The sequence below is a fragment of the Arachis stenosperma genome, chromosome 9 (assembly GCF_014773155.1).
Source record: "Arachis stenosperma cultivar V10309 chromosome 9, arast.V10309.gnm1.PFL2, whole genome shotgun sequence".
Classification (NCBI taxonomy): Eukaryota; Viridiplantae; Streptophyta; class Magnoliopsida; order Fabales; family Fabaceae; genus Arachis; species Arachis stenosperma.
The window spans coordinates 3560960-3576568 of NC_080385.1; the positions used below are offsets into that span (position 1 = coordinate 3560960).

Consider the following 15609-nt stretch of genomic DNA (forward strand, 5'->3'; position numbering starts at 1 on the left):
AACAACTTAAAGAGAGGTTAGCGGCGGCCAAGACGGCGAAAAGGTTTAGCTTCACAAACTTTGAACTTCCCGACTGCACTATATAGTCTGTAGAGTAGAGTATGTACTTGACTATTTCCAATTCCTATTTCTTTTTCCGTGGGCCACGTGACTGCGTGTGCCTTTCAAAAAGAGTTAAATAACCAAACAAAATTCAAAAACTAATCCCGCTCTTTTTTTTGTAACATAAAAGACTTGACTACTTGAGTGACTTTTTATGATTTTTTTTTAAATAGAGAAATTTTATATTTGAATATTTTATATACAAATATTTTAATGAGAAAGTATGAGGAGCCAATGAAATATTTGTACAATGTGGATAATAGAGGTTTATGGAGTATTAGAGATATAATTATTAGTTTTACATTTTCCCATCAGTTGAAGCTTTTGGGATGAGTGGTATCATAACATGATATTAGAGTGCTAGATCCAAAAAGTTAAGAGTTCGATCCTTAGTGAATAGTCATTCTACACATTGTACAAATAATCCATTATCTCTCTAGCGGGATCCTATTTTAACTCCGCCTATGTTACACTTGCGGTACATAGCCGGTCCCAAGCCCGGATAAAGGAGGAGGGTTGTGTTAGGTCTTCGGCAATCAACATAAAAATATAGCCGAACCCCCATGACATGAATCAAAGACATTATTGCGCTAAAGCTAGGTCGTTGCCCGGAAGCAACGCGCCGTATGGCTCGAGTACGGTGTCGAAGCAAGAGCCGCTGCATCGGTGCCCGGATGTAGTGTTAAATGAGCAAGGGTTCTCGCGTTTTCGTGAACAGACGAGGGTAAATAAGCTAGTTCACAAAGGAAAAGATAAAGGTCGAAGCGACAGAAGGTTGAGATTTGGGACATGGAACATAGGCACTCTAACAGGAAAGTCCATGGAGGTGGTGGACACCATGACAAGGAGGAAGATTAACATTATGTGCCTACAAGAAACGAAATGGGTTGGGGCAAAGGCTAGGGAGTTGGATACTTCTGGTTTCAAACTTTGGTATACAGGAAAGGTGAAGAATAGGAATGGGGTTGGAATAATTGTGGATAAGCAGTGGAAGAAGGACGTAGTGGATGTCAAGAGGGTGGGAGATCGGATCATCCCTATCAAACTTGTGGTGGAGGGAGGTGCTTTCCATGTGATTAGCGCCTATGCACCGCAAGTGGGTTCAGACGAACAACACAAGATAAGGTTTTGGGAGGATCTAGAGAGTTTGGTTCAAGGCATACCTTTGGGAGATAAGATTTTCTTAGGAGGAGATTTAAATGGCCATGTTGGGAGAGAAGTGACTGGATATGGGAGTATTCACGGAGGCCATGGTTTCGGGGTGATCAATGCCGAGGGTAAAACTATTTTGGAATTTTCCTCAACTTTTGATCTTCTCATCGCAAATACATGTTTTAAAAAGAGAGACGAACATCTTATAACCTATAAGAGTGGCATGACAAGCTCTCAAATCGACTTCTTCTTGTTGAGGAGAGTCGACCGGAAATTTTGCATTAACTGTAAAATTATCCCGGGAGAGAGTTTGACAACACAACATAGGGTGCTCGTCATGGATTTTCGCGTTGAGCAAAAGTTGAGGAAAAGACATCATACGAAGAACCCAAGGACGAGGTGGTGGCGGATGAAAGGTGAGGAACAAAGAAGCTTCCTAAGACGGGTAGGAGAAGAGGCAAAGTGGGATGGGAATGGAAGCGCGGAAGAGATGTGGAGGGAGATGGCAGAAGTTATTAGAAGAACAGCAAAAGAAAGTTTTGGTGAATCTAAAGGAATAAGACCAAGAGACAAGGAGTCCTGGTGGTGGAATGCGAGTATACAAGAAAAGATAAAGATAAAAAGGGAATGCTTTAAAGAGTGGTCTTTATGCCGCAATGCAGATAACTGGGAAAAATATAAGGCGGCTAAGAAAGAGACAAAAGTGGCTGTAAGTGAAGCAAGGACAAGAGTATATGAGGGTCTCTACCAGTCTTTGGGCACGAAAGAAGGAGAAAAATGTATATATAGAATCGCAAAGAGTCGGGAAAGAAGAACGAGAGATTTGGATCAGGTTAAGTGCATAAAGGATAAGGATGGAGAGGTGTTGGCTCAAGAGGAGAAGATTAATGAAAGGTGGAAGAGCTACTTCTACGAGTTATTTAATGAGGGACAGAAGACTCTTCCGAGTCTTGGTCGATTATGCACAAGGGAAGAAGATCAAAACTTTGACTACTATCGAAGGATTCGAGACTTCGAGGTAAAAGAGGCTCTAAAGCAGATGAAAAATGGCAGGGCAGTAGGACCTGATAATATCCCGATTGAGGTTTGGAAGGGTCTTGGAGGAAAAGGCATCAACTGGTTAACCAAGCTTTTTAATGAGATTTTAAGGTCAAAGAAGATGCCTGATGAGTGGAGAAAGAGCACCTTGGTACCTATCTACAAGAATAAGGGGGATATACAAAGTTGCGGAAACTATAGAGGGATTAAGCTTATGAGTCATACTGTGAAGTTATGGGAAAGGATGATAGAACGGAGGTTGAGAAAAGAGACACAAGTAACAGAGAACTAATTTGGATTTATGCCAGGCAGATCTACCACTGAAGCGATATACCTATTAAGAAGGATGATGGAGATGTATCGTAGTAATAAAAGGGATCTGCACATGGTGTTTATTGATTTGGAAAAAGCGTATGATAGGGTACCAAGGGAAGTCTTATGGAAGGTTTTAGAAAAGAGGAGAGTAAGGATCGCATATATTCGGGCAATCAAAGACATGTATGATGGGGCCACAACTAGTGTGAAGACTCAAGGTGGTGTGACAGAGGAATTTCCTATTGGTATAGGATTACACCAGGGATCATCCTTAAGTCCATACCTTTTTACATTAGTCTTGGAAGTACTTACAGAGCACATCCAAGAGCCTGTGCCATGGTGCATGCTTTTTGCCAATGATATCGTCCTTATGGGAGAGTCAAGGGAAGACCTAAATAAGAAGTTGGAGTTATGGAGAGAAGCTCTAGAAGTGTATGGTCTGCGCATAAGCCGTAACAAGACGGAATATATGGAATGTAAATTCAGTCTGAGAAGGGAAAACTCCAATATAGAGGTGAAGATTGGAGAAAACATCCTACGAAAAGTTAAAAGTTTTAAGTATCTTGGGTGCATCATACAGGATAATGGAGAGATTGAACAGGATGTAAATCATAGGATCCAAGCAGGTTGGTCAAAATGGCGGAGTGCATCTAGTTTTATATGCGACAAAAAAGTGCCTTTAAAACTTAAAGGTAAATTCTATCGCACCGCTATAAGACCGGCTATGCTGTATGGTACGGAGTGCTGGGCGGCTAAAGGGGAGCACGAACATAAGCTGAGTGTGGCAGAGATGAAGATGTTGAGATGGATGAGTGGTCATACGCGATTGGATAAAATAAGGAATGAAGATATAAGGGAGAGAGTTGGAGTAGCACCCATTGTGGAAAAGATGGTTGAATCGCGTCTCAGGTGGTTTGGACATGTGGGAAGAAGACCGATAGAACATCCAGTCAGGAGAGTGGATGAGATGGAAGATGGACAAAGAGCGAAAGGCAGAGGAAGACCTAAGAAGACCATCCGTGAGGTGGTCAAACGAGATCTACATGTAAACGGTCTCTCTGTAGACATGATACAAGACAGAGCACAATGGCGTCGTTTGATTCATGTAGCCGACCCCACTTAGTGGGACAAGGCTTTGTTGTTGTTGTTGTTATTGTACTATTTTCAGTTTTATTACTAAAATTTTATCAAACATATTAAAATAATAAAAATAATTTTTTTATTAAAAAATTTTGTTTCTTTAAATTTAATTTCAACCAAATAAACTCAAAGTGAATTATCTATCTCGAGCAAGTAAGGGCATTTTGGATATCCGTACACTCGGATAATATTGTTATTCTTATTCAAAATTATTCATCATAGTCATAGCTCTCACGATGATCTAAACTCTATCACTCTCGTATAATTCATTTGATTATGTCTCTCTTGATTTTAGTATATAGTATTACTCAATAGCAAAGCTTCAAATAAGTTTTTTCTCTTTATTTTACATGTTTAAATATCTTTGGTTTTTTTATAAATCTTGTTTCATTTTTCTTTAAAATTTCTAATATAAAATTTGATGACAGAAAGAGGTTGAATTGGATGCAAAGGTTGTAGGAAAAAAGGATGGGTTGACTTCTGTGATTATGTAGGTAAGAAAAAAGAATAAAAATCAGTTTCTAAGTGACAATGGACAAAACCAGTTCTAACTTCTAAATAACAATCCAAAAACCAAAATGTTGAAAACCAACATGGAAGAACATAATATGAAACTGTAGTCATTAAATTATGGGATATTACAGTTTCTATTTTCTTTCTTCCCTTAACTTAACCCTAAAAATGATAACTTGTCATACAAAAATAGAACTTGATACTAGAAAAAATTAACTCTAATTGTAAATGAACACCAGTAAATGATAGTCATTCCTTAATATCCTAAATAAAGCAGAAAAATTGCTGTGACATTGTGATTTAGCAATGGAACAATCATGTCAACAGAAAGTATAGTTTTGCAGCCCTACACCAAATCTGAAAAAACTATATAATCATTCAACTAGAATAGCTAGAAACTAAATAGGGCGAGAAAGCCTTTACCAATAGAGGAATTCACTTGGAAGAGATTGTAGACATGGGTTTTTGTTGACTTTGATGAGTTTGATCCAACGCATTTCAGATGTGCTACTTAGAAGACCACAGTGTGATGGAGAAACCAAGCTTTCATGATAAACATGGAATCGCTTCGCCGCCATCGAGTGCTTAGACAAAGGAGCAACTTTCATCATGCCATCCCTGTGGCCATCAATGACAGGGAACTTAAAGTTGCCATGGTTTAAGTTATACCTAATTATTCTTGAATAAGGAGAAGCAGTCCCCAGAAGAACATCATTTTCCCGAAGATACAGAGGAATAACGTGTATGTTAAGGTACTGTGGGATCATGGCCAATTTAGTCCAAGATTCAGACACTCCATACTCCTTCATCAACCACACAGGGCAATGAGTTCTATGTTCACAACAAATTGCAAGGTAGTTCTTCAGCACACATAACTTTAGGATTTTGAAATGACAATACATATCCTTATGATTAGGTGGGGAAAACAAACTATGAGTCTCCTTCTCCAAATCAAGGGAAAGAACCATGGGATTAAAAGCACCATCACCTGGAACAATCCAATTAAGAGTTCCGGTGCCGGGGACGAATACCCCTTCCTTATTCTCTATATATCTGGCCTTAACTGCCATATCCTGAATCTTTCTCCATGAAGAATTCAATCCAAATGTATATATAGTTGTTGCAGATTTATGAGGTTTTAGTGTTTTCTCTTCCTCATTTACAATTCCAACAAGCTTGTAACTGTCACTAACATGGTCATAGCCGAAGCCACAAACATTCAATAAACCCTCAAATTCCAGTTCTTGAGATGTCAATCCAGTGCAGGGGTTCCACAAGATGACATTCACACGGTTGTGGATCTTATTATGATCAGCATCAACCAAGCAGAGTAATCCATTGCAAGAGCCAATAATGTTGTAGTCACGTTTTCCCTCGAAGCAAACCCCTTCCGTAGAAGGCTTCTCGAACACGGATCGTACGGAGAAATCTCCGAATTTGTTGTGTTTATGCCACCATCTAGGATAAGCGATTCGTGGCTCGCTAAAACTTGGTTCTGCGGCGGTGATTGAACGGCGAAGATGATCGCTGGCGAATTGGGAGCTGGAAATTAGGGTTTTCCATGAACTACAGACACTCCTTAACTGAACAAGCAACCTCGCTGGAAGCCTCAGCAGGATTTCGGTGATGATCTCATCAGGAAGAAATGGCGGCGGTGCCGCCGAAGGAAGGAGATGTTCCGCGGTGGTTCTTAAAGCCTTCCCCTTCCTCTTGATAACGTCGTTTTCGGTGTCGTCGTCCTCATCGCGTGGCTGCGACATTGCTCTTCCTCCGATCCTCTGTCTGCACTGAAAATTCCAATCTCTTTGGAGCGTGTAGGGGTGCCTCTCTGTAAATTTTTTATGTTACTCAAGATTAAAAATTAAAATGATAAAAACGTTTTAAAGAACTTTTGAAGTTTTAACATGTGATAAATAATTTTAATTTTGATGTATTCAATTACATAAAGTCATCAAGCAAAAGTAATTATTTAATATTGAAATTGGATACTTCGATTTTTGTTTTTAAAAATAAAAAAATTAAAATATAAATCGAACTTTTTGATTTGTAATTTATTTTTTCTCTTTAAACAAATTCAACCATCCGATTTGATTAATATCAATTAAAAAAAATTAACGCCATATAAAAAAACACTCAATCTTTTAATAACAACATATTACACATATATTTGATCAATATAAAAAAAATTAACCTGTATTTTACACTATCATCAAAATTAAATTCGTGATAAAATAATTAAATATTTAAAACTTCACAACAGTGTACAAAAATATGTATATATATCTAATAAAAAATATAAAGAATCAATTTTAATTAATTAGCATTGGTCAATTTTAATATTTATATTTGTAATTTAAAATTTAAGATTAAAAATTTATAATTTATAATATAAATTTTAAAATAAATAAAATAATTTTTAAAAAATTAATTAATAACTTGATGTTAATTGAAAAATTTAATTATTTAATATTATTTTTAGTTTATATTCTATAAAATATTTTAATGTTTCAAAATATTAGAAAATTAATTTTTAGTAAAATAAAGAGTAATATTCAAAAAAAATTCAAATTTTGACTAAATAAATTCAATTTTTGATGAAATTACCTGAAAAAAATTATGATCTCAAGAAAATTAACTCTTATTAATAATTTATTTTAAAAAATTATGTATATATTAAAAGTTAATTATTAAATAATTATATATTTATGTATAAATATATGTATTATTTAATTTATTTTTAATATATATTTTATATTTAAATATATATTTTTTATATGACTGATTTGGTGGTAAACTTTTGGTAAAACCTTGGCATGGTTGTTTAAAAAAGTAGTAACTTATTTTTAAAACTTAGATAGTTAATTCTTCTATGACATTATTTTCGGAAACAACTAACAATAGTTACCTTTTTATAAACTATTAGAAACTAATTGACATATTATTTGTGTATAATTTAGGTGATATGCTTTAAACAAAGCTGTCTAATGTCTAGTGTTCAGGTCAAATTTATTATCTATGATCATTCTTTTATGCAGTTAAGTTGTTAAGATTATGCAGTTTGCTCAGGAATCCAAGCCTTATCCCACTGAAGTTATTTCGTTGGAAGAAACCAATCAATGTATCATTTTGTTGCGCTAACTGAGGCTTGGTTTGGTAAAGTTTTTCGAAAAGATGTTTGTGTTCGTTTTATGTTTGGTAAATCAAAAAGTTTATTTATTTGTTAATTCTAAAATATTCTAACTACTATGGAGTATGGACCCTTTAGATGTTAGCCAGTTCTGCATAACAACCGGGAACCAAAATGTTGAAAATCAACATGGAAGAACATAACATGAATGAATGATCATTAAAATATGGGATATTATAGTTTCTATTTTCTTTCTTCACTAAACTTTACCCTAAAACAATAACTTGTCATCTAAGATGATCATAAGTTCAGAACTTGATACAATTACAAGAAGATAAAATGAACTTTCATAGACTCATACAGCAATGAGTTCTAAATAATCTATAAATCTATTCTTTTTCATATCATTGAGAGATCAGAGATCATCCTAAAACAATACAATTTCTCTATGGAGTAAATTTGAATCTTTATTACCTTCAGGCATACCTTACATATCTGCATCCATAACCTGCTTATATCTATTACTAGCCAAAAACTTGTAAACAAAAATAAGGCTATCCAAATTGGTTGTTGCTCCCCATATAATACACCCTTTAATCAACTATAAAACAATTCAACTAGCCAACTAATCCTTGCTTTTCCTTAATTATCATCATGAACCCAAACTTCACCTCTTCCATCTTTCACATGAATTTAGTTGACAAAATAAAGTGACAGATTATTGGCTCAACCTTAAGTACCTTTATGAACTTGACCACCATGACCAAATTCAGTTAACTCTTTCTCCTTTGGTCCAATTTCCTCACCCTCATTCCCCAATTCACTTCCTTCATTTGAACCCTTTTCATCACTTACCTTTGATACTACTTGATCAGATGTAGGTCCATAAGCCCAACTACACAACAGATAATACAATATATTAACAGCACTAATTGAAGCAAGAACCCAATAGTACTTATCATAATGACCCTTGTTAATGTTATCTGAAATCCAATCTTCTTTTCCACCTCTAGAAGTGAGGTTTTGCACCATGCTGAATACTAAGGAAGATACCACATTCCCTGCAGCCATTCCCAATCCGACAAGAGACGAAGCAACACTTGACATAGTCTTAGGAAACTCTGTGTAATAGAACTCATTCTGGCCTATTGCATTGAATGCTTCAGCTATGCCACCCAAGATAAGTTGAGGGAAAAGCCACATTGCTGACATCTTCAACACTGCATGAGGATCATTAATGTGTCCTTCCTCGATTGCTCTTCTTCGCCTTGTGGTCTCGACGGTAGCACCGGCTACAAAGTGGAGAAAAGAGAAGAACAGGCCTAGTCCTATTCTTCTTTTAGCAGTGATCCTAACTTGTTTCCCTCTGAGCTTTGATGCTAGAGGAATAATGGCACGATCATAGAGAGCAATCCATAAGAATATTGTAACTATCATGATCACACTAAAAGAACCTGCTGGAACTTCAAAGTTTGAAGTGATGTGTCTGTTCAGTGATTTTGCTTGCAGCAATCCAAATGAGCCTCCAATGCTAAGAGACATCATGATCCCTGTAGACCATAGAGGAATTACTCTGATGATAGCTTTCAGCTCTTCTACTTGATTTACTGTGCAAAGACTCCATGGATTTAAGGCCAAGCCATCAGAAGTTATGTCATTTTCTGGATCTCTAATGAGGCATGCTTTGTTCAGAAACCTGAAAAGCACACAAAGCAGTGTCACATGTTCAGTAATTTAGTCTTAGATCACTGATTTAGAGAGTTAACTTCGCATCCCAATGCATAGACACGACACAATGATAGTGTTTGATTCATGTAGCCGATTTCACTTAGAAGGAAACAGGCACTAAGAAGAAATGCACCCTTACTCTCAAACTTGAGAAAAAGCTTACTTCAGAGGAGTTATATTAAAGTGAATATGTGATTTTCTACCTTAGTTTATCAGATGGAACAACAAATTCAGAGTCCTTCTTATGATGATACATTCCGGCTGAGCTCTGAGCCGGCAATGGAAGCTTCCTGTTCTTATAGGACGCCACGATCACTCGAGCAAAGCCGGTGATCAAGCTGCCTTGTATCTTATTCTTGATATAAAGTGGAGAAGCAAGGAAGAAGAAGATAGTAGACATGAGCATAAGTGCTGCAGGAACACCAAAACCAAGTTTCCATCCAAGATGATCTTGGATATATACAATGCCAGTGAATGCAATTATGACAGAAATTGATGCTGAAGCATAATACCAACTGAAGAAAATTTCCAAGGCTCTTTGGTTATTAGGGTTGTCCTTTTTATTCACTTGGTCTGCACCAAATGCTAGGGAGCATGAAAGGCCTCCATTTCCAATGGACATGAGAGCAAAGGCTGAGAGTAACATTGCCATTTGTGGATTCGTCGCCGACATACATTTTCCGGCTGCTGGATTGCAAGGTGGAGGCCTTGCCTGAGGGATCATGGCAGTTAGCCACATGAGTGCCAATCCCTGCAACAAAAGGAAGAAAAAAGATTAAGAATGTTTTCAACATTTCTGAGGTGATTAGATAAGTGAAAACTGAAAAGTTAGTATTTAGTCTTTGTTGGAGAATTAGTACATTGAAATAGTGATCTTGTCTTCATAATAAATATTTTTGTATCATGCAATCTTATATAACTTTAATCCATACCTTCATTTCATGAAACTCTGATCTTTGATAACAAATAACAGAAAACAAAAGTATTTATATTGCTATCATGAACAAATTTTGAGTACCCTCCATGCCCTCTAAGCATAATTCATTTGACATATTGTTTAACATTAAAGAGAACTATATTAAACTACTCTTCTACCTTAGCCCATGACAATAATAAAAAAATCTCGTGGCCCACAAATTCAGCCTAACAAAATACATACATTCAGTTCTAATTTTAGTCTTTATTATCTTATCTTATCTTTTCTTTATCTTATCTTTATTTGCTTTTATCTTTCATAGAACAATGCTCTATATATATTTAGTTTTATCCTCATAGTTTACACTTCACTTCAATACAATTCAATTAATCAACAATCAATAAAATTTCTTCATCTTTTCTTTTCTTTTCCTATTCTTTCATAATTTTATCAAACTACATCTGTTTTTCATCTACCTTCCCTCTTTAATTTATTTTCTTACTATTTTGGCAATAATTGAAAGGAACAGAACAAGACAAGCCTTTTGGGAGATCTAAATTAAACTAATTAAGTGCAAAATCACAAAATAAGTTGATTCAAAATCTTAATGTCTCACTTAATCCAAACTTACTAATGTAAGACCAAACTACTTACACTTGAATTTCCAACACTATCCTTCCCTCCTCACTAAATTTCTTTTCTTACATGATAATAATTGAAGGGCAAAAAGGACAATTATTGATTGAACTCATAAGGTTGAAAAAAGGATTATTTACCAGAAAAGTGATTATGGATCCTAATCCAACAGCAAGGAAGCGACCCAAATAAGAATCAGCAATGAAAGCACCAACCACAGGTGTGAAATGGCTTGTTGCCTGTGATAGAAGGAGTATCTGAGTTGCTTTATCCAAATGGAGCTTGTAACTCCCCATCAAATATAACACCATGTTTGGCAAAAGACCAATTGTTGCAACACTTGCAAGTGCTTCATTTGCTGCCATTATTAACATAAACCAAACAAATTAAAAAAACAAATCACATAACACAATAATTATGTTAAGTTATTAACTTGTAAGTACCTATGATGAAAGGCATGGTAACAAGACCACCCTTCTTCTTTTGTGGTTGTGACATGTTTTGATGAGAAGCCATTTCCACTTCACTTGTGGAATGCTCAACTTCTTCCTTCTCCATTGAAAACTTGTTTCTACTTTCTTGTGGAGAAAAAGAGTGAAAATCTTAAATAGAACTTGACATGCAGCAGAGATAATAATTAAAAGGAAGAAAAAATAATTTGCTTAATGAAGTGTGATGTCATAGCTTGTGTAATGAGTGGGAAATGGGAAAGTGAAGAATGATAAGCGTGTGTGCATAGATAACACAGCTCAAGTAGTGAACCACCTTTGGACCATGTTTGTGTCTTGTCCCAACATTATTCATTAATTATTACTAATTAATAAATTCATTAATTAAACTAGGATACATACATTTTGGAATAATCTATGATGGGGTCATCTATTTGAGATTTTTTTTTTTAAAAGAGAAATTTAGCTATCGATAAAATCTATGATACTAATAATAGAAAGTTTGACATTTCTTTTTAATAAATACATTGAAAGTTAAACTTTCTCATATCTTTTAATTTTTGGGATAAAATTTTCCAAAATAGAATTATAGAAATCTTAACAACCACTCTAGCAAAAACCCATCAAGAAAACGTCTAAAACTACTAATTTGAGAAATTCAAAATAGCAAACTTTTTTTTTTATCAAAGATAGGAGACTCAAACCCGCAATCTGTTAGTTGAGTATGAGAAGACTATGTCATTTGAACTATTACTTGTTGGCTTTCAAAATAGCAAACTTGGCTTTAAATAATTTGACAAAAATATTATTCGTACATAAAAATCAGTCATCGAAATTCGTCACCAATGTTTTATGTATAAATATATATGTGGTTTAACTTATTTTCAATGTGTATTTATGTTTTAATATACATTTTATACTAGTAGCTAATTTTGATGGCTGATTTTAATGTACACATAACATAAACTATAATTTAAATACATAAATAAGAGAAGTATTCAAATGCAACTAATATCTTAAAATAATAAAAATGTTCCACTTTTTATTTAGAAATTACTATTGGGTAGAAGATATTTAGGAGAACAGTATTACACGATTAAATATTTGTGTAAAACAAATTTCGTACAAGGAGTTTATTGAAATTAAATGAAAAATAATAATTTAGTTTATAATGGAACATATATTTTAAGTTAATACTAAGAGTTTAATTTTGATGTGTCAATCATATAAAATATTTTATAATTTATACAATCATTTAATTACATTTATTTTTTTAAACGAATATTTACACCGTGAATATAAAAGTAATTATTTTTACTAACGTATCATAATGTGATTAGATTCACACATAAAATTATTTAATATTGACAATGTATCAAAATTAAATTTTAATACTAAATAAACATGGAGTTTGATAAAATCAATATAAGTAATTCTCTATTGAATTTGGCTTTAGAACAATAACCACCAAGTCGTAACATACATCTTTTTAAAAAAAATTAACACATTTTTTATTAGATTATTTTGTGTCAATTATGTGACGTTTAATTTCCCATTTAAAAGATGAAAAATCTTTCAAAAACTAAATTTTTTTTTATTTTATATATTAATATGAACAATTAACGGATGAAAAAAATATGTAAAACAATGAAGCATGAGGGTGAGATATGAGACATGACAGGATATAAGTCATACTTAATTTCAAATTTTTGTTTATATTAATATTAAAATATAAATTAATTTTTATATTTTTAATTTTTTTAATCCTGTAATGTATTTTTAAATATATTGAACTAAGAATGCAATTGAACATATAGATGTATAATCAATTAATCATATTATTTGAATATATCTAATTACGTTTAAAATTTTTTTATTTTTATTAAAATACGATTAAATACAAAAAAAAAAATTGCATGTGGGATGAATTGCAGAGAAACATCATAGATAAGATGAAAACATGGCAACTAGAAGAAGGGTATGTATGGTTAATTTTTTTTTATATATTTAATGAATCACTTAAATATTGGGTGATTTAGTGTTTAACAAATTTTTGGAGTGACACAAACAACTAATTAAAATGTATTATAAGAGACATATTTTTTTATTTATAAAAGTATAATTCGGAGACGTATTATCAGGTGGCGAATTATAAAAAAATATTTTTTTTACTAGTGAAAATACTATCCACAAGAGATGTATTATCAATTCTCATCTTTTTATTAATCAATATATCATTCTATTCAATATATGTGTTTTTCAAATCTTTTACTTCATTATTTGTGAGAAGATAAAATTTTATTTAAAAATGTCTATAAACAGTATTTAACAAAAGACTAAAGATATTGTTCTAATAGAATAAGAATATTTTTTTTTTATATTGTTTCTATACTCCACTTTTTATAAAATACTTGCATGATCGACGTATGACAATACACTCTCTTTGTATTGTGTTTTTATATTTTAAAAAAAATCTGTCTAAAACAATCTCCCTCCTGTAAATTATTAATCCCAAAACCTTATAAAACATCACAATATTATTCAATAACGAGGCATCATACTAATAATTACCCAATATCCAATAAAATGAGCCGTGTTTCTCACACGACGTTCCAATATAAAAAAAAAAAAAAACAGGGTAAATATTTCATAGCTGTTAATTAGTATTTAATATTTTATAGTCTAAGTTTAGGTTTGTTAATCGTACTTCGAAAATTTTATAATAAACTAACAGATAATCTAAAATTTATTATCATATTACATAAAATCATATATATATTTCTTGCGCTGCACTTGATTGGGAAGTTTGAACCCGATTTAGTGGATCCACTAGATTATTATCACTCAGCTTGTGCCCTAGCAACAAGCCTACAATTATTGGGAGTCAAACATTATATTATTCAAAATCTTCTTGATTGGTTTCAGATTGTGGATGGGGACATACAAATCCAAATATGCAAGTGGAGTTTTTATTAGATTAATTATTTATTTATTTCTGCTTCTATAGCCATTGTATGTTTCTCTTTTCATTTTATCATAATCAAATTAAAGTAGTGACACTTTAATTTCCGATTTTTCATTGTACACAGAAATTTGCGATTTGTGTATACAGTTGAATTTGCGATTTTTTATTTTAAAAAGTTATTTATTTACCAACCTAAATTGAAATACAGAAATTTATGTGCGTGTGAGTGTGAGTTTTTTTTTTTTTTGCCAAGTGATATTTACTCCTTTAGATATATTCCCATTGTATAATCTCAAATCAGTGGCTAGCTACAACAACAAACAACAACAACAAAGTCTTGTCCTATTAGGTGGGATCGACTATATGGATCAAACGATGCTATTGTGATCTGTCATGTATCATATCTACAGAGAAACTGTTTATATGTAGATCTCGTTTGACCATCTCATGGATGGTTTTCTTAGGTCTTCCTCTTCCTTTTACCCTTTGTCTATCTTCCATCTCATCCACCCTCCTGACTGTGTGTTCTATCGATCTTCTTCTCACATGTCCAAACCACTTGAGACACGATTCAACCATCTTTTTTACAATGGGTACTACTCCAACTCTCTTTCTTATATTTTCGTTCCTTATTTTATCCAATCACGTATGATCATTCATCCATCTCAACATCTTCATCTCTGCCACACTCAACTTGTGTTCGTGCTCCCCTTTGGCCGCCCAACACTCCGTACCATAAAGTATAGCCAGCCTTATAGCGGTGCGATAGAATTTACCTTTAAATTTTAAAGGCACTTTTTTATGGCATATAAAATCAGATGCACTCCGCCATTTTGACCAACCTGCTTGGATCCTATGATTTACATCATGTTTAATCTCTCCATTATCCTGTATGATGCACCCAAGATACTTAAAACTTCTAACTTTTCGTAAGATGTTTTCTCCGATCTTTACCTATATATTAGCGTTTTCCCTTCTTAAACTGAACTTACATTCCATATATTCCGTCTTGCTACGACTTATGCGCAGACCATACACTTCTAGAGCTTTTCTCCATAAGTCCAACTTCTTATTTAGGTCATCTATTGACTCTCCCATAAGGACGATATCATCGGCAAAAAGCATGAACTATGGCACAGGCTCTTGGATGTGCTCTGTGAGTACTTCCAAGACTAATGTGAAAAGGTATGGATTTAAGAATGATCCCTGGTGTAATCCTATACCAATAGAAAATTCCTCTGTCACACCACCTTAAGTCTTCATACTAGTTGTGGCCCCATCATACATGTCTTTAATTGCACGAATATATGCAATCCTTACTCTCTTCTTTTCTAAAACCTTCCATAAGACATCCCTTAGCACCCTATCATACGCTTTTTCTAAATCAATAAACACCATATGTAGATCCCTTTTATTACTACAATACCTCTCCATCATCCTTCTTAATAGGTATATCGCTTCAGTAGTAGATCTGCCTGGCATAAATCCAAATTAGTTCTCTGTTACTTGTGTCTCTTTTCTCAACCTC

General features: G+C 33.6%; 2 protein-coding genes across 2 annotated transcripts; both read right to left on the reverse strand.

Annotated features, from left to right (window-relative positions):
- Positions 1-4679: 4679 nt before the first annotated feature.
- On the reverse strand, positions 4680-6020 carry LOC130948865 (F-box/kelch-repeat protein At3g23880-like). Its single transcript, XM_057877739.1, has one exon. It carries the CDS (start codon positions 6018-6020, stop codon positions 4680-4682), a length of 1341 nt encoding a protein of 446 aa, XP_057733722.1.
- Positions 6021-7600: 1580 nt separating this feature from the next.
- LOC130950559 (protein NRT1/ PTR FAMILY 1.2-like) lies at positions 7601-11368 on the reverse strand. Its single transcript, XM_057879090.1, has 4 exons — positions 11111-11368; positions 10808-11025; positions 9319-9866; positions 7601-9083 (listed from the first exon to the last, which is right to left on the reverse strand). Exons 1-4 carry the CDS (start codon positions 11223-11225, stop codon positions 8120-8122), a joined length of 1845 nt encoding a protein of 614 aa, XP_057735073.1. The 5' UTR covers positions 11226-11368; the 3' UTR covers positions 7601-8119.
- Positions 11369-15609: the final 4241 nt, after the last annotated feature.